This window comes from Nicotiana sylvestris, chromosome 7 (genome assembly GCF_000393655.2).
Source record: "Nicotiana sylvestris chromosome 7, ASM39365v2, whole genome shotgun sequence".
NCBI classification, from domain to species: Eukaryota; Viridiplantae; Streptophyta; class Magnoliopsida; order Solanales; family Solanaceae; genus Nicotiana; species Nicotiana sylvestris.
The window spans coordinates 60,048,374-60,073,822 of NC_091063.1; the positions used below are offsets into that span (position 1 = coordinate 60,048,374).

General features: G+C 37.1%; 2 protein-coding genes and 1 non-coding gene across 3 annotated transcripts; 2 read left to right on the forward strand and 1 right to left on the reverse strand.

Annotated features, from left to right (window-relative positions):
• The first annotated feature begins 366 nt into the window (after positions 1-366).
• On the forward strand, positions 367-4,337 carry LOC104244202 (cytochrome P450 CYP72A219-like). Its single transcript, XM_009799571.2, has 5 exons — positions 367-745; positions 1,416-1,633; positions 2,472-2,716; positions 2,864-3,248; positions 3,686-4,337. The coding sequence occupies exons 1-5, from the start codon at positions 460-462 to the stop codon at positions 4,109-4,111; spliced, it is 1,560 nt and encodes a 519-aa protein (XP_009797873.1). The 5' UTR covers positions 367-459; the 3' UTR covers positions 4,112-4,337.
• A 1,185-nt stretch (positions 4,338-5,522) lies between these two features.
• Positions 5,523-5,594, reverse strand: TRNAE-UUC (transfer RNA glutamic acid (anticodon UUC)). Its single transcript has one exon. It is a non-coding gene; the product is annotated as a tRNA-Glu (tRNA).
• A 16,151-nt stretch (positions 5,595-21,745) lies between these two features.
• On the forward strand, positions 21,746-22,327 carry LOC138873203 (uncharacterized). The gene is made up of 2 exons (XM_070151644.1): positions 21,746-21,934; positions 22,034-22,327. The coding sequence occupies exons 1-2, from the start codon at positions 21,746-21,748 to the stop codon at positions 22,325-22,327; spliced, it is 483 nt and encodes a 160-aa protein (XP_070007745.1).
• The last annotated feature ends 3,122 nt before the right edge of the window (positions 22,328-25,449 follow it).

The window sequence follows — 25,449 nt, forward strand, 5'->3', positions numbered from 1 at the left end:
AGAAGCTATGCGCAAATTCTCATTGTATCTCGATTGTTCTTAACGTTCGATGGCTATTCATTTGCCTTCGGGTAGCACCACTAATCTTCAGGATCGGGATTAAAAAAAAAATCATTTTCAGCACAATTGTCTGTAATACCTTTAATAGATTTAATTTGGTGTCCTTCTTACACAAAAAAAGTAAAGGCCAGATAAAAAATGAGATTAATACCATATATAAGATCTTTTATTAAATAAATAAAATGTTGCCACTTATGGTGTTTTCCAGAAGAAGAAAAAATACATATTATCATCATGAAATGTGTGGCTATAATAGTCAGATACGCAATTAAACCTCAGATATTTGCCTTTTCACGTCATTGATGACGACTTCATTTTGTTTTCTTCCCCACGAAAATGGTAGATATGATATGGAGGGCAGTAGGGGAAGAATTACTGGGACAAACCTAGAGAGTGAAAATGGACGCACTACTTCAAATGACAGTAACAGCATCTTGTGCTGCCATAGTAATTACTCTGCTGGTGTGTATATGGAGAGTGCTGAACTGGATTTGGTTCAGACCAAAGAAATTGGAGTTGTTGTTGAGAAAACAAGGTTTGGAAGGAAATTCTTACAAGGTTTTGTATGGGGACATGAAAGAGTTTTCTGGGATGATTAAGGAAGCATACTCAAAGCCTATGAGTCTATCTGATGATGTAGCACCAAGACTGATGCCTTTCTTTCTTGAAACCATCAAAAAATATGGTATGTTTTTGCAAAATCATATCACTTCTTGGGTAGTTATAGGTAAATTTCTTGATAAATGTTAATTTGCAATAGTAAAAATAGTAACTAACCTGCTGCTATAGTAGTTTTCTGGGAAGATTTAGGAAAATCATTCACTTTTCCACCCTAGATGTTGCCTATTTGCTTTTGGATTATCAAATTGGTTTGGTTGTATTCAAGCATTCATTGTGAATTGTGATTAATGAAGCTGAATAAATAGAAAAAATGATCATATCAGTTAGTCCTATAATAATCCAAATTATACCTACCATTATTCTAATCAAACAGATTAAAGGTCAGCCCGGTGCACTAAGCTCCCGTTATGCGCGGGGTTCTGGGAAGGACCCAGACCATAATGGTCTATTGTACGTAGTCTTACCCGCATTTCTGCATGTGGCTGTTTTCACGGCTCTAACCCGTGACCTCCTGGTCACATGGCAGACTTCCCTTATAATCAAACACGCCAAGGCTCCCCTTATAATCAAACAGATTGTTTTTTTTTTTTTTTGAGCATCTAATTGATGAACTTCTAACGAGCCTTCTTCTCCTACTTTCTTTATCTTTTGAAGACTCTCTTCATTTATTTCTTTTTGTTTGCATAAGTGTTCTTTTCTAAATTTGTAGTATTTAATCCTGAAACTGCTTGCAGGAAAAAGATCCTTTATATGGTTTGGTCCAAGACCACTAGTATTGATTATGGATCCTGAGCTTATAAAGGAAGTACTCTCAAAAATCCATCTGTATCAAAAGCCTGGTGGAAATCCATTAGCAACACTATTGGTACAAGGAATAGCAACCTATGAGGAAGACAAATGGGCCAAACATAGAAAAATCATCAATCCCGCTTTCCATCTAGAGAAGCTAAAGGTTTTGTCACTGCTTTCCTTCCTCTCTTTAGATTGGTTTGCTTGTTGTTGCATTTTTCTTTTATTTTTCTTGAGTCGAGGGTCTCTAGGAAACAGCCTCTCTGCCTTATTAAATGTAGGAGTAAGGTCTGCGTACACACTATCCTCCCCAAACCCCACTTGTAGAATTCCACGGGATTTTTGTTGTTGTTGTTGTTATTATTATTATTGCTAGATAAATGAATTCTGATAAGTTGTGAATAGCTACTACATCCAGTGCTCGTCTTCTCGCAAGTATCTTTTTTCTGGGAATATGGTCAACCAAGAATTATCATGTTCGTGATTCTTCATCCACCATTCAATAAAATGTTTACTCTTGCTTCTCTGGCTACTGTCCGGCTAAAGATTTCTTTCCGCTTTAACCTGTCTTCCTTATCTTCTAATCTGGGCGTGCATATGACTATCTCGAGTGCTTTCTCCTACCTAGCTTGCTTTAGAAAAGCAGAGGAGGATTTTATGGTTGTAATATGTCGAATCTCGTCTGGTTCATCTTTTGTCAAGACTCTTTTGCGTAAGTTCCTTAACTTGCACAGGGCATTTAGTCCATGTGGCTCTTCGTGCATCCAGAGAGGACTACATTCGTGGGATAATGTCTTCGATGTATTACAACAAAATGGATCTCTTTATTATAAAGGGATTCGTCATCCTGACCTAGCTTCCCCTTAATTGTTATTTAAACACTCTTTCTTTTCATTGAGCCAGCAACTTACACTAGATGGAGATGGTACCACGTTGTATTTGTAATTCTGTACAAGTGTCGCGTCATTGACATTTTTCCTCTTTCACCATTTCTCGGACAGCTTATGCTTCCAGCATTTCGCTTAAGCTGTAGTGAGATGCTGAGCAAATGGGAAGACATTGTTTCAGCTGATAGCTCACATGAGATAGATGTATGGTCTCACCTTGAGCAATTGACTTGCGATGTGATCTCTCGGACAGCTTTTGGCAGTAGTTATGAAGAAGGTAGAAAGATTTTTGAACTTCAAAAGGAACAAGCTCAGTATCTTGTGGAAGTTTTCCGCTCCGTTTATATCCCAGGAAGGAGGTAAATTGATTTGCGTAAGAAGGAAATTCAACTTGATTAATTAATTCTTACTCTAGTGAATGCATGATAATTTATAAATGCACATCTGTTTCCCATCTTTCTTATCTAATGCCTTCTAATTTTCTGGTTTATATAACTACTTCAAAGATTTTTGCCAACAAAGAGGAATAGAAGAATGAAGGAAATAAAAAAGGATGTCCGGGCATCAATTAAAGGTATTATTGATAAAAGATTGAAGGCAATGAAAGCAGGGGACACCAATAATGAGGATCTATTGGGTATATTACTGGAATCGAATATTAAAGAAATTGAACAGCACGGAAACAAGGATTTTGGAATGAGCATTGAAGAAGTCATTGAAGAATGCAAGTTATTCTATTTTGCTGGCCAAGAAACTACATCAGTGTTACTCCTATGGTCTCTAGTGTTGTTGAGCAGGTATCAAGATTGGCAGGCACGGGCCAGAGAAGAAATCTTGCAAGTCTTTGGCAGTCGAAAACCAGATTTTGACGGATTAAATCATCTAAAAATTGTAAGTACTCTAGTTGGTTGGTTCAATTTCTATGCCATGGGTATGAACTCTGATTGTTATTGCTATTGCTTGAGTGCTTTTATTTGAAAAGACTAGTCCTTTGATACTAATGTTTGATACTGGACTAGAAGATGCCATGTGTGAATTTCTTTTGATAATCGGTGGGGTTCAGTGTGAGTCTTGAACTCGGGATGCTTGCTTTGATACCATGTTGAATTGTCTGACCATCTTTAAGCTATTAGAGATAACACGTTTTTAATTAATTATGTTTTCAACAGTGAGGATGATCTCATTATCCAAACTTCTCTCTATGTTGGTTACAAGCCAGAGTACTCTCCCCTATATAGGAATTAGTTTGGCCACAAAAATCTACTGACCTTTTACATGTCTTGTTCATACTAATATAACTGATGGAGGAGCATTGTAAATTGTTGCAGGTGACAATGATCTTGTACGAGTCTTTAAGGCTGTATCCCTCACTAATAACACTTACCCGCCGGTGTAATGAAGACATTGTATTAGGAGAACTATCTCTACCAGCTGGTGTTCTAGTCTCTTTGCCATTGATTTTGTTGCATCATGATGAAGAGATATGGGGTGAAGATGCAAAGGAGTTCAAACCAGAGAGATTTAGAGAAGGAATATCAAGTGCAACAAAGGGTCAACTCACATATTTTCCATTTAGCTGGGGTCCTAGAATATGTATTGGACAAAATTTTGCCATGTTAGAAGCAAAGATGGCTCTGTCTATGATCCTGCAACGCTTCTCTTTTGAACTGTCTCCGTCTTATGCACATGCCCCTCGGTCCATAATAACCGTTCAGCCTCAGTATGGTGCTCCACTTATTTTCCACAAACTATAATTTTGGTACTTCTACTAATATTTTAGGGTTTATTCAGACTCAGATACATGCTTCAACATGGTTTTAGAGCATCAAGATTTACATATAAACCGTGCGACTTTATCATATGAGATTATGATGTTGGATTACAGCAGGAGCAGAGCTACAGTCGAAGCTGGTCAGTTGAGCATACTTAAACAAAAATTATACTGATTTAGTCAAATATTATTTTATCGATATCCTTGAATACCTTTGTCGAAATTTCTTTATAGCAGCATACCTTTACCCTCGCTGGAATGTTCATTGCGCTAAAGTCCCACGTCTAGTTCTCACTCCTCTACAACCCTCCCCCCCCCCCCCAAGAAAACATTATTTTGCTGCTGCTGGATCAATATGATTAGTTTAAAAAGTACTCTTTATCACTTAAAGCCAGCAACAATAAAAAAAAACACTCCTTAAAGATTGTCTGAAAAAAGGCAAAGGCATACTTACTTTTATGAAAGATTGCAGAGGTTAAGGGATATGAATAATCTAATCAGAAAGAGTGTTTGGAAATTTCTTATAAAATAGCTTTAGAATAAGTATCTTTAACAAAATAATTAAACTTTCTATGGAATTAGTCCACTCAGATCAATTAAATATTAACTGTACCAAAAAAAACCGATAATACACCGATAACAACAACAATCCCCAGTATAGCTTTAGAATAAGTATCTTTAACAAAATAATTAAACTTTCTAAGGAATTAGTCCACTCAGATCAACTAAATATTAATTGTACCAAAAGAAAAAGCTGATAATACACTTATAACAACAACAACAACAACTCAGTATAAACTGTTTCCAGTAGATTCTCGGCATCCTTTCCCGGATGACTCGAACGCATAACCTCGCCGTTGGAAGTGGAGGGTGCTTACCATCAGAGCAACCCACCATGTCATACACCGATAACTTTTATGTCAATTAAAATAAATCAATTTCATCTTCAATCAAGTAATCTTCCTACACCAAATAAACTAAATGCATATACAGAATTGAAGATTTCAGGATTCATGAATGCAGTTTTTTCTTTGGGAATTTTAATCGTTTTCTCCGTTCAGCAAATTTTAAACGATTGATTCCGAAAATATTCTTTTCCAAGTTTTCATTTCCTCTCTCAAAAAGTTTCAGTTAGTTTTATTAGCATCCAATTATTAAAACAGATCTAGATATCCAACCACTTGAAAATCCACGAGAAGGAGAAATGTCAATAAAAAGTGCTGATATCTTCCTAGGACTACCCATCAACTCCATCCTTGGCTGCACAACACTACGGTCTGAAACATCACACAAAAAGAAGGTTCTAATTTTTCTAATGAAAATATAAAAACATTTAAATTCAGATTTTAGGGATTATTGAAGAATTCGCCAAAAGAAGTCAAGAAAAAATTAATTTCCGTTACCGGGAATCGAACCCGGGTCTCCTGGGTGAAAGCCAGATATCCTAACCGCTGGACGATAACGGATTCTGCTTATGAGTCTCTAATTTATTTATTTATTGTTAAACTTTAATAGACGAGAGAGTTTCGGTTCCTAGCCTAACCGGACACCGGAGAAATAAGATGGTTTGGAAAATATTTGAGCAAGAATCAATTATCTTGAGACAACAACATATCTAGTGTATTCTTACAAGTGACGTTTGGAGAGGGTAGAATGTATGCAGTCCTTACACCTTCAAGAAGGCAAATCAATTATCTTGAGACGATATAATAAATCAATTGTCAATATTTTATCGCTGGTTTAGGTAAAAATTGCACGGGGCGCCCTATTTGGTCGCCCACATTTAACCTATACCTATATTTTTTAAAACTTTTAACTTGTACCCACTTTTTAAATAACTTCAGCCCCCTTTCTCCTCCTTCGTTTTCTTCTTCTTCTTCTTTCTTCTGCTACTGTTGGTGCTGCTATGGAACTTCAGTTATTAAAATTTTGTGTAGACATATTTGGTTCAATAATAAGACGAAAATTTTCTTACACTACTGTATTCCAGTCAAAAAATACGAATGGATCTGCAAGTGGTCATTATTTGGCACCATGTCCTTTTTCACCCTTAACTTCAGGCTGAAGTGAAAGCAATTCACCACAAATTTAGCATCTTGCCGATGACAAGGAAACACCAAGTTCCTTGTATAGTTGTATGCAATAAGAAATAAAATGTTCATTGCTTATATAGTGCTGAAGTTTTTACAAATGAACTAAATAACTTCAGCTCTAGAGCTGATGTTCGCCAGTTACAAAACAAAAACTTCAGCTCTAGAGCTAAAGTTCGCCAGTTACAAAAACAAAAACTTCAGCTCTACTGCTGAAGTTCGCCAGTTACAAAACAAAAACTTCAGCTCGTTACAAAAACAAAAACTTCAGCTCTAGAGCTGAAGTTCGCCAGTTACAAAAACAAAAACTTCAGCAATGCAAATAGAGAATAAAACTTCAGCTATTATGCTTAAGTTCAGCAATTACAAACAAAAACTTCAGCACACTTGCTACTTCAGGCCCGTCTACTAGAATGCTGAAATTTTGCGTGATTGTCTTTGCTACTTCGGCCCCGTATGCTAAAGTTATGCGAAAAAGCGGGTACGCTTGCAATTTTTTTTACAAAGCGAGCACAAGTTAAAACGTGACACAAAAAACGAATATAGATGCAAATCTCCTGGTTTAGATCTATGCTATTAGCTTTACTGGACAAGATATTAATTAGTAAATAACTGATGAGGGGCAATAACCTTATTATTTATTAGTTACTTGAATAATCATATCATTAGTAATCACCAGGTGCACATTGGATCATTGGAGTGCGTCTCGCTCGAAACTAGTTTATAAACAGGTACTAGTAGTAGTAGTAGTACAAGAATTCCTCTTGTCTATTATTACTCAAATTTGTTGCCTATAAAATATAAATGTGCTACTAAGGTATGTGAAAATCAACTTAACTATTATGAAAGAGTTTAATTGGTGACAAAGGCTTCAAAACTTAAGCTAATGGGTGAAGATTAATAGTATTTCGTATGTAGACAAGCCATAGCCCTATACTCAAGATTCTACTTTAGATGAAGCACAATAGTACTCTTATTCTTACTTCGCATTCAGTGTTTACACCAAATCAATAAATTAATTAATTTTAACTGTAATAATTAAAACAAAAATATGTGGCATTTAATCATCGTTAAAAAATAAATATGTATATGAAAAATATACATATCTTATATTCATATAGAAAATATCAAGTGTGCATAAATTGTTATTGTCTTTTTATTGGACCGCAAACCCATAAAAGATATTAGATATTTGTACAGTGGCATTGCCGGTTACTGCAGATCTGAAACTTGCGAAATATAGGTCAATTTCCCAGGAAATCAACCACCATTGCTAGGGGTATATAGGTTGGATTGGTTCGAATTTTTCAATTACCAAATCAAACTAATGGTGTCGGATTTTTAAATCTATAAATCAAACCAAACCAACAAAGTCGGGTTTTTTAATCTAGATTTTTCTCGAGTTTTCGCTTTTTTTCCGGCGAAGCCTTCATAGCACAAAATTTGTAACTTGTGCTGCAAATATTTCTTAATAAGATACAACTATATAATGTATTTTTCAAGAAAATAACATAATAATATGTAAAAATTTATAGCATTATACTCAAATATTCAATAACAAAAAATAGTAAAATTACATAAAGTTGATATTGCTAATTAATAAGTCATAGTGAAAATTTACATAAGCTAAAAATACTATATAGGTCATTCTAAAATAAGTATAGTTAATAAGTATTATTTAATTACATAAATATGCATTAAAGAAAAAGATAAACTGAGTTGTGCATTTTCATTATAAACCAATATCCAATAAAAAAAAATAGGTATCCAACATTATCATCATTCCTAGCATTGAATTGAATTCTTTTGTTAGGATTAGTATTGCTTTGAACTTTTTTTGAGTTACTACATTTATGGGCTATAAAATTTATTTACCATTCAAGAATGTTAAGTCCAAACTTGAAATAATATGTTAAAAGATAAAACTAAGAAAAAGTTTAATAAATATGTATAAATTACATCACAATAAACATCTTATCTATGTGCTTAAAATATTTTTATAAATTATATAAATGAACTATTGGGTTGGTTGGTTTCCGTTTGACTTTTTTTTGTTAAAACTAAATCAAAAACTAATTGTGGTCTGATTTTTTTTTTTCAATACCAAATCATAATCGATTTTTTTTTCTTCGATTTGACTCAAATTATCGGTTTTGTACGGTTTATCGATTTTTTTAAACACCCCTAGTTTAAAATAAGAGTTGAGTGGTATTCCATATTCGATTGAGTTGCTTGAGAACCTAAGGCAGCAAATTTAAGTGTGGCCAACTTACAACGAAGTGTTTTAGTAGTTTCGTACATATTTTGAGCGATAGGGATAGTTAAAATTTATATAACCAACTTCAATTTGTTGGAAATTAAGACTTAAACATTGTTGTTGTTTTTGTAATTCCATTATTTAGAAAGTCACGTGGAAAAATTAGAACATCATAAGATGTAACGCTAGAGTATGAAATTAGCGACGTGTATAATTCAATTCAACTTCCTTATTATGATGTCCTTTTCATGCTAGAAATAGACCACACATCTATTAAAGTACTTTTCACTTTTTTCCTGTAAACTTTGTGATCCAAACTTAAAGACATATGGAACTAGTTGTTAATTAAAGTATCAATTTAATGCGCCTAACATGGACCAATAAGCTGAGCCTGAAAAGTATAAAGAGTCGTACAGATTACTTAACACTATTAATTAGGGATAAGTGAGTCCAAGAGCAAAAGTCAGATGTAATTGGGGGTAAGTGATTCCTGTTCATATTATTTGTCTTTTAAAGTTATTACACGCCCTATAAAATTGTGTTTTTCTCAAATAAGAAATCTACCATGAATATTTGACGAGGGATAGTTGGCCAATTATGCGCTGAATCATAGCACTACGCTTTAGAATATAAAGAGTTGCAAGATTCTTATGCTTCACATCAGTAAACGATCAGCCTCTGCTTTAATTTTGTCACATATAAACTATCTTTCAAATTACTTTTTTCTTCATATTCTATTAAAAACCTATGCTTTTTCTTGCTGATTGGGCCACATGTTACGTTAATAGAGCAGCAGAATACCCAAAAAAAAATGCCTCTTTTAGTTTTTAATACATATTCCCTACTACTTACTCACTAATTGGCTAGCTATGTTGTGTGGACTCTGTAATGAATCAGCAGCACATTCCACCAGTACCTAGACGCGGTACTAGAGAGAGGCATTTGCCAAGTCACTTAGACCACTACGTGATCCCCAATCCAAAAGGGAATGTTGTATCTGTCAAGCCGTTAGAGAAGGGACAAGAATTGCTTGGCAAGCAATAGCATATATAGCAGCAACAACAATTAGAATAGGTGCGGATGAAGTTTGCTTTTTATTTCATTAGCTACCTTGTAGCAGTATGGAACCTCTCGTCTCTTGTTTTTCATTTACTTTTGTTCACTGTTTCTCCTTGTTTTCCCTAAGAATTGAGGATCATATAGTGTTACCATTCAGCTCAATTGAATATCAGATTCATTGACCCTCCTTCTACAAATGAGTGACGGTGCACACAATACTCAGGCTGAAATCTTTGCACGAATATCGCTCTATTTCTAGTACTATTTATTTGCTTTTCAATCGGGCTAAGCTCTGTCCTCCATTTCACAAGACTAAGCCTTGTCTTGTTAACATCATGACTATTGCATATCATGGGCTGAAATATCGCCAATCTATCCAAAGACGTCATAGTCTAAAAAGCATCATCCTCATAGTCGGAAGACACCATGCCATGGCCTGAGGATCCCTCAGATTTGCATATCATTATTCAAAGGCATCATGATTCGGAGACACCATTTATCATGGTCCGAGAACATCATTTCATGGCCTGCGAATCTCTCACCAAGCAATTCATGGCCCAGGACATCATGGTCTGAGGACGTCATCCCTAACCGTCCGAAGACAACATTCATAGTCCAACGGGAACTTGCATCATGTTTAAATTTACGCACAGTATACGCTTGTATTGCTTTTATTTGCAGGTAGCCCGGCGAGCGACGGCTATCCCAGCAGGAGCAATCCCACACCGGTTCTCCCAGTCATATCAATCCTAACCTCTTCTGTAAATCGTTCACTCATCCAGCCCTAGACATTGCGTCCGTTATTGTAATGACTACACCGGTATACTTCGCCGATGACTCTGGAACTACATATGGCCTGATTCCTGTAAAACCAGGGATATGTAGGCAGCTCAGAAACCAGGGTGCGGCCTGAATCTCTCTAACCATTTCGCTCGGTCAAAATTGGTCATCATATCTTTACCCGACAAACTCTTTCATCCTTTCCGGGTAAAGAGGACAGTTGTTGATACCCAAATTTTTCCAAAAATATTTTGAATTTGCATATATAGCTTCAAAATCATGCATTAATAGTAATTGATATTTTTTCATAATTTTTCTATATTTTTTATTAATTTTATCCACCATTTTATTTCAATAAATAATTATAAAAATTGCATTACAAATGATTTCAAAAGCATTTCTTGGTTTCATTAATTATTTTTGGTCCTATTAAGACCAAATTATTTCACAATTAGCCAAATTGGCACTTTTTGGCTATAATTGCAATAATTTTGCAATTATAGCCCAATCATATGATTTTATAATATTTTTATCCAGAAATTAATCGTTTGTATTTTAAAATATTAAGTAATCATTTTTAACTATTTTTATGCGTGAAATTCATTTTGTACAATTATCAGCTATTTTGTAAATTATTTTATTTAATTTAATTGGGTGTTTAACAAATAGCCATTTTCATTTCAGTTATAGTCTAATTACATCTAACCCAAACCCAATTAAAACAGCCCAAACCCCAGGCATATTCCATCAAAATTACCGAACCCAATCCCTGGTCCAATCTGGATCGTTGATCAATTCTAATCAACGGTCCAGATCCCCCTTTCATAATTTAACCTAATAGACTACCCCCCCCCCCTTCCCCTCTCATTTCTCTCATTCCCTCTGCCGTTCACTCTCCTCTCTCTCTCTCTCTCTCAAAATGCTCTCTGCTAAAACCTACATGGCTCTCACTGGTCATCGCCTTGCCGGTAACCATGGTGGTCTCACCACCATCCTCAGCCCCATGGCTCCTTCCTATGCCGGTTTGTTGCTGCCTTGAGGTCCTCAAAGGAACCAGAAGGCGGTTCACTTGCCTCCCATGGTTTTTCATGACATTCGCCGGCCGTTCATGGTCGTCCGAGCATGATTCCACCATCTTCGGCTAGAACTTGTGGTTTCTAGGCCTAGTCTCTCTATCTCCAGGTTATCTCTCTCTGAAACCCTAACTCATCTCTTGACTTCTCAAATCTGTAACAGATCTGAGTATATTTTGAGTTATTTTACTATTTTCTTAACGATTTCTCCGATTTTTTCTGGAACGACTCTTCATCTTCAAATTAGGGTTCTTAAACCCTTTTTCAAAACGATTTTCTTTTTGATTTTTTAGTATTATCCTATGATTTTCATGATGTTTAAGCGTTTAGGTGAGCTTTTCCCCTTTTGTCTGACGTATTTTGTTAAAACCCTAAAAACTTCTTAGTTCTAATCCTGGGTTTCTGAGTTCGTTTTTGATAATATATTCAAGTAGTCTGTATGTTTCTCATGAACATTCTGTGATTCTGTGATTTTTACCCTATGTTTGCTCGTTAGGTTTTCTGACTTCGACTATTCCTGTTTAATATGCATGTGTTTATTCCCAGAAAATTTGTGGTTATTTCCTCTCATCAGTACCATCCCTTAATTTGAATCCCGGATTTATGTGATTCTTTTACCCTATTCTTGTTTGTGTTATGTTTGCTTCGTTTAGTTGTGATACTTTCCTTTGGTCAGTGTTACCTTCTAATGGAATCCTTGATTCCCTGTGACTGGTATACTCTATTCTCTACTGATTTCAACCGCTACATATTTTGTTGCCTTATTTTGTGGTTGATTATGTTGTCCAATTGATTCTTAGACATTTTCCTTAATTAAAATTTGTCGAACCTAGCCTCTATTATATGCTCTGTACTATGCTTATTTTCTTATGTGTCATGTTCAGTCTTACATGATTTCATTCCTTATTTATCACTGCTTATTACCATTTGAATATTAACTCCTAAATTAAGGGAAGTTCTTATACTAATTTGATTTTAATTAATACATAGTTCCATAATTACTATTGAACCCTGATTTTTACCTTATTTGCTGCCTGTTTTTAGAACTACAAATACACTGCTCTTTCATTAACACAACAGACGAACACATTGGTTCAAAAACTCTCTCTCACACAAAAACTCTCTTCTTCTCTCTTTTCTCTGGTTACTTGTTATTGTTCTAAGTCAGCCGGCTGCAAGCCAAGGCTGATTACTCTACTCTCTTGCCCCTCACTTTGTGTTTACTACCTTCTTTACTGGTATGTTCTAATTTCAATTCAAGTTCCAAAACTAATATGGTCATTTTATTGCTTCAATTCATCATGTTTCTAGTCTGCTTTTACTTATGGTTTTGCTGTGAAACCTGTAGTTGATATGTTTACATTATTAGCATGTTATGTACTCCTCTTCCTTAGGATCAGTATGAACATGTTACCCCTCTCTATGTAGTCTGTCTCCATGTGATCTTGCTCTATCTGGTTTCTGGTATGAATCTCCTTGTAAAGTAGTCTGTACTCTTAAACTTGTATGATTCTAGGATTGATTTTAAATTATGTTGATCCTATACTGAACCCCTTAACCATTGTTGATTCTGTGACTATGTCTAATCAGTGTTTCTAAGCATATATGTACCAATTCCAAAGACTTCTGCCTGCTATGTGTTTACCATTATGTGCTTTACCTGTCCCCAATTCCCATTTACCTCTGTGTGAAGGCTTGTGGTGCTAAACCTATCTTGGTTCTGTGTTCTACGTATGATGCTGAACTTGTTTTGGTTCTGAGGTTGGTCTGTTGTTTGTTGATTGCCCTACTCTTTTCAAAATTGTCTTATTGAATAACTCTTCTGTTGTTTTACAAAACTATTTTCTAGTCTCTTTTGAAATTGTTCTCCTACTTAAACTTTTTTCAAAACTATGTCAAGCACTCTCACTCTATTCTTAGATCCCTAAGTTCTGCCCCTCTAATGTGTGACTGCTTAGGGATCCCTATGAGATCCCTCTGAACTCTGATGCATTAGAGTTGACCCTTCCATACTGCACTTACTCACCCGGGATCCCTTGAGGTCCTTAGGGAACTCTGACACATCCGAATATTGAGAAAGGCTATGAAACAATCAGAGTAGTTGAGGTTTTGGAAATCTGGGCCTAATTGTAGGCTCCCTATAGTGTAACTTCTTGTTTTTCCTATCTACTTATGTAATTCATTCGACACTGGTTTGTAATAATTGTTGTAAATAGATGTTGGGGGTGGCTAGTGAAAAGGGAAGGGTAACTATACATGTTATAGATATCAAAAGGTAGAAACCATGCTTTTAGGTTTACATTCCCTATATGAGCAATAGAATTCCTATTTAGGACTAATACGTGCAAAGCATATCATGCATTAGATACCATGCTCCCTAGGTTTTATGTATACTATTTTCGGCATTTCACTTTGACATTCTTGTTATCACTTAGAAATCATATTTCTAGGATAAACGACACTAAATAAATTGTTGCTCCTGCACACTTGAAATCATGCTCTACAATGTTGTAACCTTCTATGCATTTAGAAATCCTGCTTTAGGAATCCTGCATATAAATCACTCTGTGTGCATATTAGATACCCTGTTTTAGGATATCGTTCACACCCGCTCAGACTATACCTAGTTAAACTACTGATGCATGAAAAGGGATAAACAGTCTCACCCTGCTTTTAAAAAAATTGGTATTGGTCATGTATTTTGTGACACCTAAAACGGCACGATTAGGTAAAACAATTTATAACAGTTTTCTTTAATAATTCTGGTAATAATTGTGCACTGTCCCACGCCTAGGCAAGCCTTAGGTAACCAATTCTTATAAGTCTAAAAACTGCCTCTTTATGTTTGTGCTTAATTAACAGACTTAAAATCAGTAGGCAAACTGATGGGGCCCCTGCTTCTGAGTTATAAACTAATCTGCATATCTCTTATGCTCTGATACTCACCTAGACATCATGTTTTAGGATCCTATTTAATAATAATACCCTTGTTTGTGTTTGAGTCGTGTTGTTTACATGCATTATCTGTAGAGGTGAACCTGAGCCTCTTATCTGCTATTTCATGCTTTTATTTGTTGAAGTCATATGTGTTCTTGCTTGTCGCCTTAGTATTATCTCCTTTAAACCTTAGGGGTCTGTCTAGAACTACCCATAGGTAGAGGTCCTAACCTCCTCCAGGACCATTAAGAAGGGATTGGGTAACAGCATGCAATAGAGATCGCTAACCAACACTTGCTTTAATAACCGCTAAGGGGTGGGAAGGGTAGATATGTATATGATGATACGCGCTAATATCACGTGTAGCCCCTCATTGAGGAGTGTTTATCGGACATTACGTGGGATGATCCTGTGGGCTAACCAACTTAGGACCCCTCCTTCCCGAATTCCCTTCACTTTCCATATGTATACAATTTGTTTAAGCCTTTCCTTTGTCTCATTATTTGAGTCATGTAATGTCCAAAACCTGCTCTTATTTGTAATTATGTGTTTAAAACTATTTATTTGTTAATGGACTAGTTCATAAGTATAAGTTCGGCCGGGACCCACCGTTGTGGACAGCGAGGGGTGCCTAACACCTTCCTGTTAAGGTCATATCGAGCCCTTACCCTAATCTCTGGTGATGCAAACTAGTTACAAGAGTTAATCGCTCTAGGTGCACTAACACACCATAATCTGTTAGGTGGTGACTCTTAAATACCCAATTCCCAAAAGGAAACGGGTTGTTCCCCCATGAATGTAGAAACCCGAACCTTCTCTCTGCGGAGGGAAAAAAGGGGGCGCGACAGCATGACGACTCTGCTGGGGATATTTTAGGCTCTTACCATAACGAACTTATCTTTTGTAAATTAGTCCAAGCATGTTTTATCCCATACCTTTTCCTCTTATTTGGATTTAACTGTCTATTTTCTTTTAAGTATTTATGGCTCTTTTATTCCTGAAACTGACTTGTCTCTTTGTTTTTCTTTTTCGTAACTGTATTTCAATTATTTAAATAACTATATTTATTTTTTCCTACGTGCAAATACCTGACTACATGCTATTAATTGCTACATAAATCATGCTCCACATCATATTCCACTCGTGCGTATCAAATCCTATAGCAACGTTTAATGAGTGGTTGCGCTCTTCCTACTTATTACCCTTGAATTCAAAAAGGCTTATTTGCAGTAAAACCAGTCGATCAGTGGTGCAGTCGACGGTTCCGTGCCTTTCCCCCTCAAGTTGTCCGCTTGAGGGTACCAGTATAAAACCCTATAGCAACCTTACTCTGATCGAATTGTGCATGTATCATGGTCAAACCTAGTCGGATCAGTTATGTTGTCCACATAATGATCCTTTAAGATAAACTTTATCCAAAGTCCATCGGGGTTTCCATAATCCCAACGGATACAACCACGTTCTATGCATTAATTTGGAGAACTAAATGTCAATATGCTAATCATAAATGTATAAATAGTAGAGTCTGGTGGGGAAGAAGGGCCTAACCCTTTTGTTTTGCAGAAAATGAGGTACGAGGTCCCCAACTTCGGTATGGTTAGCGCACCTTCACTCTTGCTAGACTGGTGGAGGAATCTTCCATCAAGTGACCAAATCAATGAATGGAAAGAGATGGCCGCCAAATCTAGCGAAAATCTGGAATATCTGGAATACAGTCTGTTGGAATTAGAAGGAAAAGTGAGTAAGAGAGTCGTCGACTGCCAGAACGCTGAGGGGAATGAAGGAGGACATTTGGCAAAGGCATTCTTACTGACAAACCTATGCGAACTAGAGGATTTGATCGACAAGAGAATTCAGCCTGAAGAAGGTCCTTCTAGGACCAAATAGGCTAGATTTATTTGCTTTCCTAAAATGTAATAAGGCTAAGTGCCAGTAGTGACTTATTTTTATTATCTTAGTGTCATTTTGGGATTCGTCTATTTTTATATTATGAAATGAAGCATTTATTAGCATTTAAAGTTCTTCAAATTTATTCGTCGCTAGGCCTACCTCAGGCACAACGAGCTTCCCAAAATAGGACACGAATTAACATTTCTGCAATATGTGTTTAAATACTGCAAACATTTCAGGATCCTCACAGACTTGTTACCTTTTTTTTTGCTTATTTTGATTATTCTCATCTCCTTAGGTTGGTTCACTCATACTGGCCTCATCAGCGTACCACACCAGATCTAGAGGCCCTCCACCTCCTCCTCCTCCTCCAAGCAATATAAAAGGCAGAGGAAAAGCAAAAATGGACTACTTAAGTGGTATCTGAAAGGAGAATGTTGAGAACGCAGAAACCTCAGATGGCCGTAGTACTACGACCTTAAATGATCTAGTCCTGAGATTGGAACAAAAGATATTGGAATTGCAAGGAGAACTTGAGCAGGTTCGCAACTTGGCAAACTTGTCACTCACCCTAAATGTCCTCGACATCCACCAACAAAACACAAAGAACCCAGCACCTCTCCAGAATACACAAAACCAACATCCACAAAATCCTCCTGTACTAAATCAATATGCAACTCCATCCCAAAATCTCAATCCATGGCCAATACCGACTCCGCCACAACATCACCATCAACCAAATCAGTACCCACCAGCCATCACTTACCACACTCCCCAAAACACACCACAACCTATTCCCGATCCCCAAAACTCCACCAATGACCATCATTACACCCAAGTCCCTAGCACCCATCAAATCAGCCCTATATACGTAGAAACCGTACCTCACTCCATCCAGCCCATCTCTTATAAACAAGAATCCTCCGAAAAGGACTTGCTCATTAAAAACATGGTTGAAGAACTCAAGAAGCTAATAAGTCAAGTTCAGGGTGTCGAAGGCGGCAAAGGAATAGAAGGTATGAACTATGAAGACCTATGCATCCAGCCAGATGTAGAACTACTAGAGGGATACAAACCTCCCAAGTTTGAAATGTTCGATGACACAGGAGATCCCAGAGTCCATTTGAGGACCTATTCTGACAAACTTGTCGGGGTCGGGAAAGATGAAAAGGTCCGGATGAAGCTCTTTATGAGGATTCTTACTAGGGATGCTTTGTCCTGGTATATCAACCAAGATCCCAAGAAATGGTCCAATTAGGTAAGTATGGCATTGGATTTCATGGACCGGTTCAGGCTCAATACAGAGAACGCAACAGATATTTTATACATTCAGAATCTTAAGAAGAAACCTACTGAGACCTTCCGTGAGTATGTTACTCGTTGGAGGTCAGAAGTGGCCAAGGTCATGCTATCTTTGGACAAAGAACAGATGAACAAATTCTTCGTCAGAGCACAGGATCTGCAATATTATGAAAGGTTGATGGTTATCGAAAATCATAAATTCTCTGATATAATCAAACTTGGAGAAAGGATCGAGGAAGGAATCAAGATCAGGATGGTAACGAATTTTGAGGCACTACAGGCCACAAATATGGCATTACAATCTGGTGGCATATCGAAGAAGAGAGATGTTGGGGCAGTAATGGTGGCCCAGGGTCCAAAATCTCCGCTTATCTATCAAACACCTCCACCCACATATCAAAAACCTCCATCCACATACCAAGCATCACCGCCTACATATCAGCCTTCATCTTCTAGATATTCCCAACCAGCCACTATCCATCACACCTATAATTTCCAACCATCCCATCTCCAATCACCTCCAACTCACCAAAACTTTCCAAGACCAAGACCCAACTTCGACCGCAAGCCACCCAGACAATACACCACCATTGCTGAGCACATCGACCAATTGTATAAAAGGTTGAAAGTCGTGTGTTATGTCACTCATATTCCTGCTGTGGCATTAGAAAACTCATCCCAATGGGTCAATCCGAACAAAACTTGTGCTTACCATTTCTATATGAAGGGGCACACCACTACTGAGTGCCGAACATTGAAGGATAAGATCTAGACACTATTGACAACAAGGTCATACATGTAAAGGAAGTCGCACCCAATATCCGCAATAACCCCCTCCCTGATTATAGAGGTGGTGGAGTATATGTGATAGAGACGAATGAACAATGGGACCCTGAGGGGTCAATTGGGCTTATTAGAGAAGGTGATGACTTTAAAGTTGCAGTCACACTTACCCCTATCGTGGTACAGACTCAGTCACCAATAGAGGTTGAGATAACTGCATCAGTTCTATTCGAGGTAGAGGTGGCTCCGCCCGCGGCCACCCCCGCTCCATTTGAAGTAGAAGTGGTCACACCTTTCACTGTGATGAAATCAACCATACCTCCATTCAACTCAAAAGAAATACCCTGGGATTATGTTGTCGAGGCTCGGCAAAAATGGAAGGCCAAGGTAGGAGAATCTGACGTTGCACAAGGAATGACTAGGACTGGAAGAGTCTATACACCTGAACACTTGGGAGGATCAAGTAAGGATGCTACTACTAGGAAGCCTATCATTGAGACAAGTCTAGATGACTTATAGAGGAAAGTACAAGCAAAGCATTATTCTGTCATTGATCATTTGAACAAAACCCCCGCTCAGATATCTATCCTCTCACTGTTGCAAAATTCAGAGGTGCATAAGAACGCTTTAATAAAAGTATTGAGCGAAGCTTATGTATCCAATAATATCACTGGCGAAGAAATGGCCAATTGGGGCAAGTGTTGGAAAGTCATAAGATTATCTTCTACGAAGATGAGCTACTGCCTGAGGGGTTGAATAACAATCGAGCATTGCATATAACGGTGCAATTTGAAGACAAGTTCATTGCTAGGGTCCTGGTTGACGGAGGTTCAAGCCTAAATATTTGTCCATTGGACACTCTGAAAAGGTTGGACAAAGGTTTCCATGAAATGTCGGTAGTAAGCATGAACGTGAAAGATTTCGATGGGTCCCAAAGGGCCACGATCGGGGAAATCAACCTTTGCTTACAAATGGGTCCAACTTGGTTCGACGTCGAGTTTCAGGTGCTTGACATACCAGCCGCATATAATCTTTGACTGGGCTGACCACGGATCTATGCCACTAGAGTCGTGCCTTCCACACTATATCAAGCCATGAAATTTGAATGGAATCGCCAGGAGGTGATCACGGAGATGGGAGTAACCCCATTTACACTAGTCAAACCATCCAGGCCATTGGACATAGAAGAACGCTAGGAGGGGAAATCTATTATCACATTGAACAGGTCAATGCCATCGAGAAGGATAAATGGTGGAGCAGTAAAATAGAAAGCATATTGGCTTGGTCTGGATATGAACCCGGCAAAGGGTTGGGAAAGAACCTTTAAGGTATCACTAAACCGATACAGTTGAAAAATCATGGTACCACCTTTGGGCTTGGATACCAGTACACATGGAAAGAGTATAGAAATTGGTCGCCTCCATGGCGTGGACCGTACTACCCTCTCGAGCAACTAGTGCCACATCTGGAACAAGCTTTTCACCAAGCTGATACGATATGGGGGATTGTAGAGGAGGAAGCACTCGCTGGGTTGAAGAATTTGTTCTTGGAGGATGAGGACATGGACTGCAGTACCATAATTGAGAAGGATGAGGAAGAAGGCCTCACCATTCAAACCGTAAAGAAGGGAGTTGTTCTCAGGAACTGGACTGCCACACCATCCCGAGCCCGCCGAGTCCATGGGTAGCTTGGCAGATTTTACTTCTATAGCCATAAATGCTCGATTCATCGAGCCGTACTTGTCTGGATGATTTTTCAGTTTTAATCAAATGCATTTGCTCTTTTTTATTCATTACTATTTTTACACTTTTCTTTCTACAGCGTTATTATTACTTTTCCTGATGAACCCGTGACTATGACATGTAATAAGGCAATGCAACATGAAGATAGTGATTCAGACGAAGAAGATGAGATACCCGAGGAAATTGTTAGAGAGGTTGAAAATTTTGAGAATAAGCCTAAGTCTAATCTGGACGAAATCGAAGCAGTGAATTTGGGAGACGCCGAGACTGCCAAGGAGACTCGCATCAGCATTTATTTGTCACCAACAGAGAAAGAAGAGTATATCCGTTCCTGAAGGAATATGAGGACATTTTTGCATGGTCATATGATGACATGACCGACTTAAGCACGTCTATAGTGTCTAACAAGTTGCCCACTAATCCCATGTGCCCGCTAGTCAAGCAGAAACTAAGAAAGTTCAAACCAGACATAAGCCTGAAAATCAAGGAGGAAGTTACCAAGCAGATCAAGGCCAAAGTTCTCAGGGTAGTTGAGTACCCAACCTGGTTAGCTAACATTGTGTCAGTTCCGAAGAATGATGGGAAGGTCAGAGTATGTGTTGACTATCAGGATTTAAACCGAGCAAGTCCCAAGGACGACTTCCCACTGCCAAATATACACATCCTAATCGATAATTGTGCCAAGCATGAACTCCAATCCTTTGTAGATTGTTTCACAGGTTATCACCAGATTTGGATGGATGAAGAAGACCCAGAGAAGGCAACTTTCATCACACCGTGGGGTGTATACTGTTACAAGATGATGTCATTCGGTCTGAAGAATGCTAGGGCCACTTATATGAGAGCCACGACAACCATCTTCCATGATATGATACACAAGGAAATAGAGGTGTATGTGGACGACGTCATTATCAAATCCAAGAGGGCCACAAGTCACACAGCGGACTTGAGAAAGTTCTTTGACAGGCTAAGGAGGTACAATTTTAAACTGAATCCCGCAAAGTGTGCAGGGTTCCGCAGAAACATTATTGGGATTCATCGTCAATCGTCGAGGGATCGAGCTGGATCCATCTAAAGTTAAGGCTATTCAGGAGTTACCACCACCTAAGAGAAAAAAGGCCGTGATGAGCTTCCTAGGACGTCTCAGCTATATCAGTTGCTTCATAGCACAGTCCACAGTCATATGTGAACCCATCTTCAAGATGCTGAAACAAGCTGGACAGAGGATTGTCAGAAAGCTTTTGACAAGATCAAGGAGTACCTGTCCACACCACCAGTTTTGGTCCCGCCAGAGCCAGGATGACCTTTGCTACTCTATCTATCTGTATTAGATGGAGCCTTCGGGTGTGTTTTGGGACAACATGACGAGACAGGAAGAAAGGAGCAAGCCATATATTACTTGAGTAAGAAGTTCACACCTTATGAAGCACGATACTCTCTGCTTGAACGCACTTGCTGTGCTTTGACCTGGACAGCCCACAAATTGAGGCATTACTTCTATGCCTACACTACATACCTCATATCCAGGATGGACCCTCTGAAGTACATATTCCAGAAACCCATGCCAACTGGAAAGTTGGCCAAATGGCAGATACTGTTGAGTGAGTTCGACATCGTCTACGTAACTTAAAAGGTGGTCAAAGGACAAGCATTGGCAGATCACCTTGCTGAAATTTGTTAGGAGGAGAATACGAACCCTTGAAAATGTATTTTCCTGATGAAGAAGTATCATTCATAGAAGAAGACATTACCTTAGCATACAACGATTGGAGGATGTTCTTTGATGGAGCTGCATATTTCAAAGGAGTGGGTATTGGAGCAGTCTTGGTATCAGAAATGGGTCAACATTATCCGATATCTGCTAAACTTAGATTTCCCTGCACCAACAGCATGGCAAAGTATGAAGCTTGCATACTAGGGCTCAACATGGCAATCGACATGAACATCTAGGAGTTGCTGGTGATCGGTGATTCAGACTTGCTCGTGCACCAGGTACAAGGAGAGTGGGCCACTAAGAATTCCACGATATTGCCATATCTGCACTATGTGCATGAATTGAGAAAGCGGTTCAAGAAGATAGAATTTCGACATATTCCCAGAATTCAGAATGAGTTTGCCGATGCATTGGCCACCTTATCATCTATGATACAACATCCAGATAAGAATTATATTGATCCCATTCCAGTGAGGACCCATGATCAGCCAGCATATTGTGCTCATGTTGAAGAAAAAACAGATGGAAAACCTTGGTTCCATGACATCAAGGAGTATTTGTTAAAGGGATAATATTCGGAGCATGCAAACCATACTCAAAAGTGCACAATCCGGAGATTGTCCAATCATTTCTTCCACAGTAGAGGAAACTTGTACAGGAGAACTCCTGATTTAGGTCTACTAAGATGTGTCGACGCAAAAGAAGCTTCTAAACTGCTTAAGGATGTACTTGTTGGGGCATGCAGCCCACATATGAATGGTTTTATTTTAGCTAAGAAGATACTTAGGGCCAGTTGTCGCACCTCCTTTTTCCGCCCCCGTGAGGGGCGTAGGGGGTTTTCTCCAATTAAAGGACAGTCGAAACGGGATTTGTTTGTTTGTTTCAGAGTCGCCACCTGGGAATTTTAAGGCGTCCCAAGTCACCAATTTTAATCCCTGAATCGAGGAGAATATGACTCTGTTTATTATTCTGCGAACCAGAAATCCGGATAAGGAATTCTGTTAACCCGGGAGAAGGTGTTAGGCATTCCCGAGTTCCGTGGTTCTAGCACGGTCGCTCAACTGTTATATTTGGCTTGATTATTTTGATTTATTAAATACATTTTTATTGCATGATTTTATTGTTACCGCTTCTATTTAAATTGTTTATAATTAAAGACCCTTCTTCGAATCGAATCACGCGTACGTGTATTCGTTTTATATATTAATATTTTTTAACGTGAAAATCGTGTCACGCGTACGTATACACAATATAATAATTATTATTTATTTATTTTTAAAATTTTTTATTATAAAAAAAAGAAGACTTAAGTTCGAAATTGTGCTAAAAATAAAATTAAGAACGTTCGTCGCTCTTGTATAATTAAATATTGAACCGCACATCTCGAGTTATATGAAATTAATATTGATATTCTCCGAAGAGCCCCCTTTTTATTAAATGTTCGTTCGAAGTTGCGCGAACGCATAATCCGAATTGCTTTTAGAAATATAATCAGGTTACGCGAACGCATCCCTAATCACGCAAAAGATTCTTAATAGTAGTATAGATTTTCCATAAATGTTTATTGCATCTATCTATTTTTAAATGTAAGAATCGTGGAGAATTACCGATTGGGATGCCACCAAATTTCTTGACAAAGAATTCAAAATTTATTAGGCGTTGCTACAAGTCTTATTTTACGCGTATGAATTATATACCTCAAAACTATTCAAATTTTAAAGAATTAATGATATGAAAAAGAAACAAACAACATGTAACTAAAAATACTACCATTTTTATCGTGGATACAACATTAACATATCCAAAAATTGAATCGCATATAAAACTGGAAAAAAGAATTAATTTGATAAACAAATTAATAGTTTCTGAAGAATTTTTATTGTTACATTTAATGAGAATTCTATTTCTACATATCCTTGACATAAAATGTTGCAATTCGTGCTTGTAAATCCCATATCCTTCTCATATACTTGTTTTTAATCCAAAGTTATAATTGTTTGGTTAATTTGTTTACAAAGATTGAGTTTGAGATAAATAAACCAATTCTTATTCTCTGCCTATGCGACTATTTGCAAACACTTAACTCTATATTTTGTAAAAAAATCATTGACATTATTTCATATATTAAAAGAAATGAGTTGATCGCGTTCCTAAAATAACTAAGCCATTAGTTATTAAGAAAGAGAACTAATCTACTAATTGATTTAATACTATATTAACCAACTAAAACAAAACTGAAATTTAAACTAATAAAATTTAAATGAGTAGAAGACATCCTTATAATTCCAAACTTCATTTACTTGCCATGTTGAAGCTCTTCACAACATGAGTTTAAAAGATATGTACCTGATATTGGAAGCAAAAGAAAATGAAGATGAAAATCAGCAACAGTAATAACAGTGCAATAGCAACAACTGCCCAGCAACAGTAACAACCCAGTAACAGACCGGTGGAGTAGTAATCCCAAAAACAAAAGCTTTAAGCTTTAAATGTAACAACAACCATTAATACTAATTTGAAACAAAGAAAGAAAGCAATAGATTTTTTTAGCTTTTATTTTTATTTTGAAAGCTTAAATATTTTTCGGAATTTTTCTCTCTTCTATTCTCTGTCCGTTTTTTTCTCTCTGTATTTCTTGTTGTCCCTTTTTTTCTTGTCTTGTGTTCAAGACTTCATATATATAATCTCATCCCATAAATCTTTCCATTAATTAAAATCAATACTTTTTCTCTACCCAACCCATTATCTTTCCACTCATCCCCATTACATTAAATAAACATATCACACCACCCCATTTTATTTTGTCCCCCATGCTTCATTTAAAATAATGCAAGATTCCCCCTTTAAATTAAATCTTGTCCCCCCTTTATATTAAATAATCATATCACAACCCACCCCATTTCATTTTGTCCCCCATGCTTCAAATAAACAATTTCAAAATGTACAATCCCTAAACTACCCCCTCCGACCTTACTGAAATTACCAAACTACCCCTGAACGTACTACAAATTTACCAAACTACCCATCAGCTATAACACATCAATTAATCAAACTTAACCAAAATATAGACAATATGATCAATTTCTAACAATGTTCAAACAACAATATGAACATGGATGAACATCATAACAACAATATCACATGAACACGATTTTAACAACATTTCAACAACAAATCACATGAACACGAATTGAACAACAAAGAACAACTAAAATTTGATTGAACAATATTTTAGCAACAAACAATCCTATTTTCGGATTCAACAACAACAACAAACAAAGTATGAAGATTTCTAAATTCAATCATATTGAACTTAAAATCAACTCTAACAACATTACAACAAACAATTCTTATATTAAACTTTAAACAAGATTATGAGAACAATTCAAGCAATAATCATAAATGGTAAACAAGAAATCAAACTATACAAAATTCGGATTCAAGATCATCCAAACAAAGTATGAACATGAATGAATCTATTTTAAGACAACAAACATGACGGATTAAACGATTAAAACAATATATTCCTTTAATACAACTAAATTCTTTAAACAAATAACAAGATCGACGAAGAAACAATTATGAACTTAAACTTGAACTTAACAATATTAACAATTTCTAACAATACATAAACACATGAAACAAATTGAAGAAATAGTTGATTAAATTTCAATTTGAATCTAACAAACATCAA

Bases quoted from the DNA above. Each gene is read 5' to 3' on its own strand.
- LOC104244202 (XM_009799571.2), top strand. From the start codon at position 460: ATGGACGCACTACTTCAAATGACAGTAACAGCATCTTGTGCTGCCATA. The intron at 1,634-2,471 runs GTTTTGTCACTG...TTTCTCGGACAG, and splicing joins TCCATCTAGAGAAGCTAAAG to CTTATGCTTCCAGCATTTCG. The intron at 3,249-3,685 runs GTAAGTACTCTA...AAATTGTTGCAG, and splicing joins GATTAAATCATCTAAAAATT to GTGACAATGATCTTGTACGA.
- LOC138873203 (XM_070151644.1), top strand. From the start codon at position 21,746: ATGTATTTTCCTGATGAAGAAGTATCATTCATAGAAGAAGACATTACC. The intron at 21,935-22,033 runs GCAAAGTATGAA...CTCGTGCACCAG, and splicing joins TTCCCTGCACCAACAGCATG to GTACAAGGAGAGTGGGCCAC.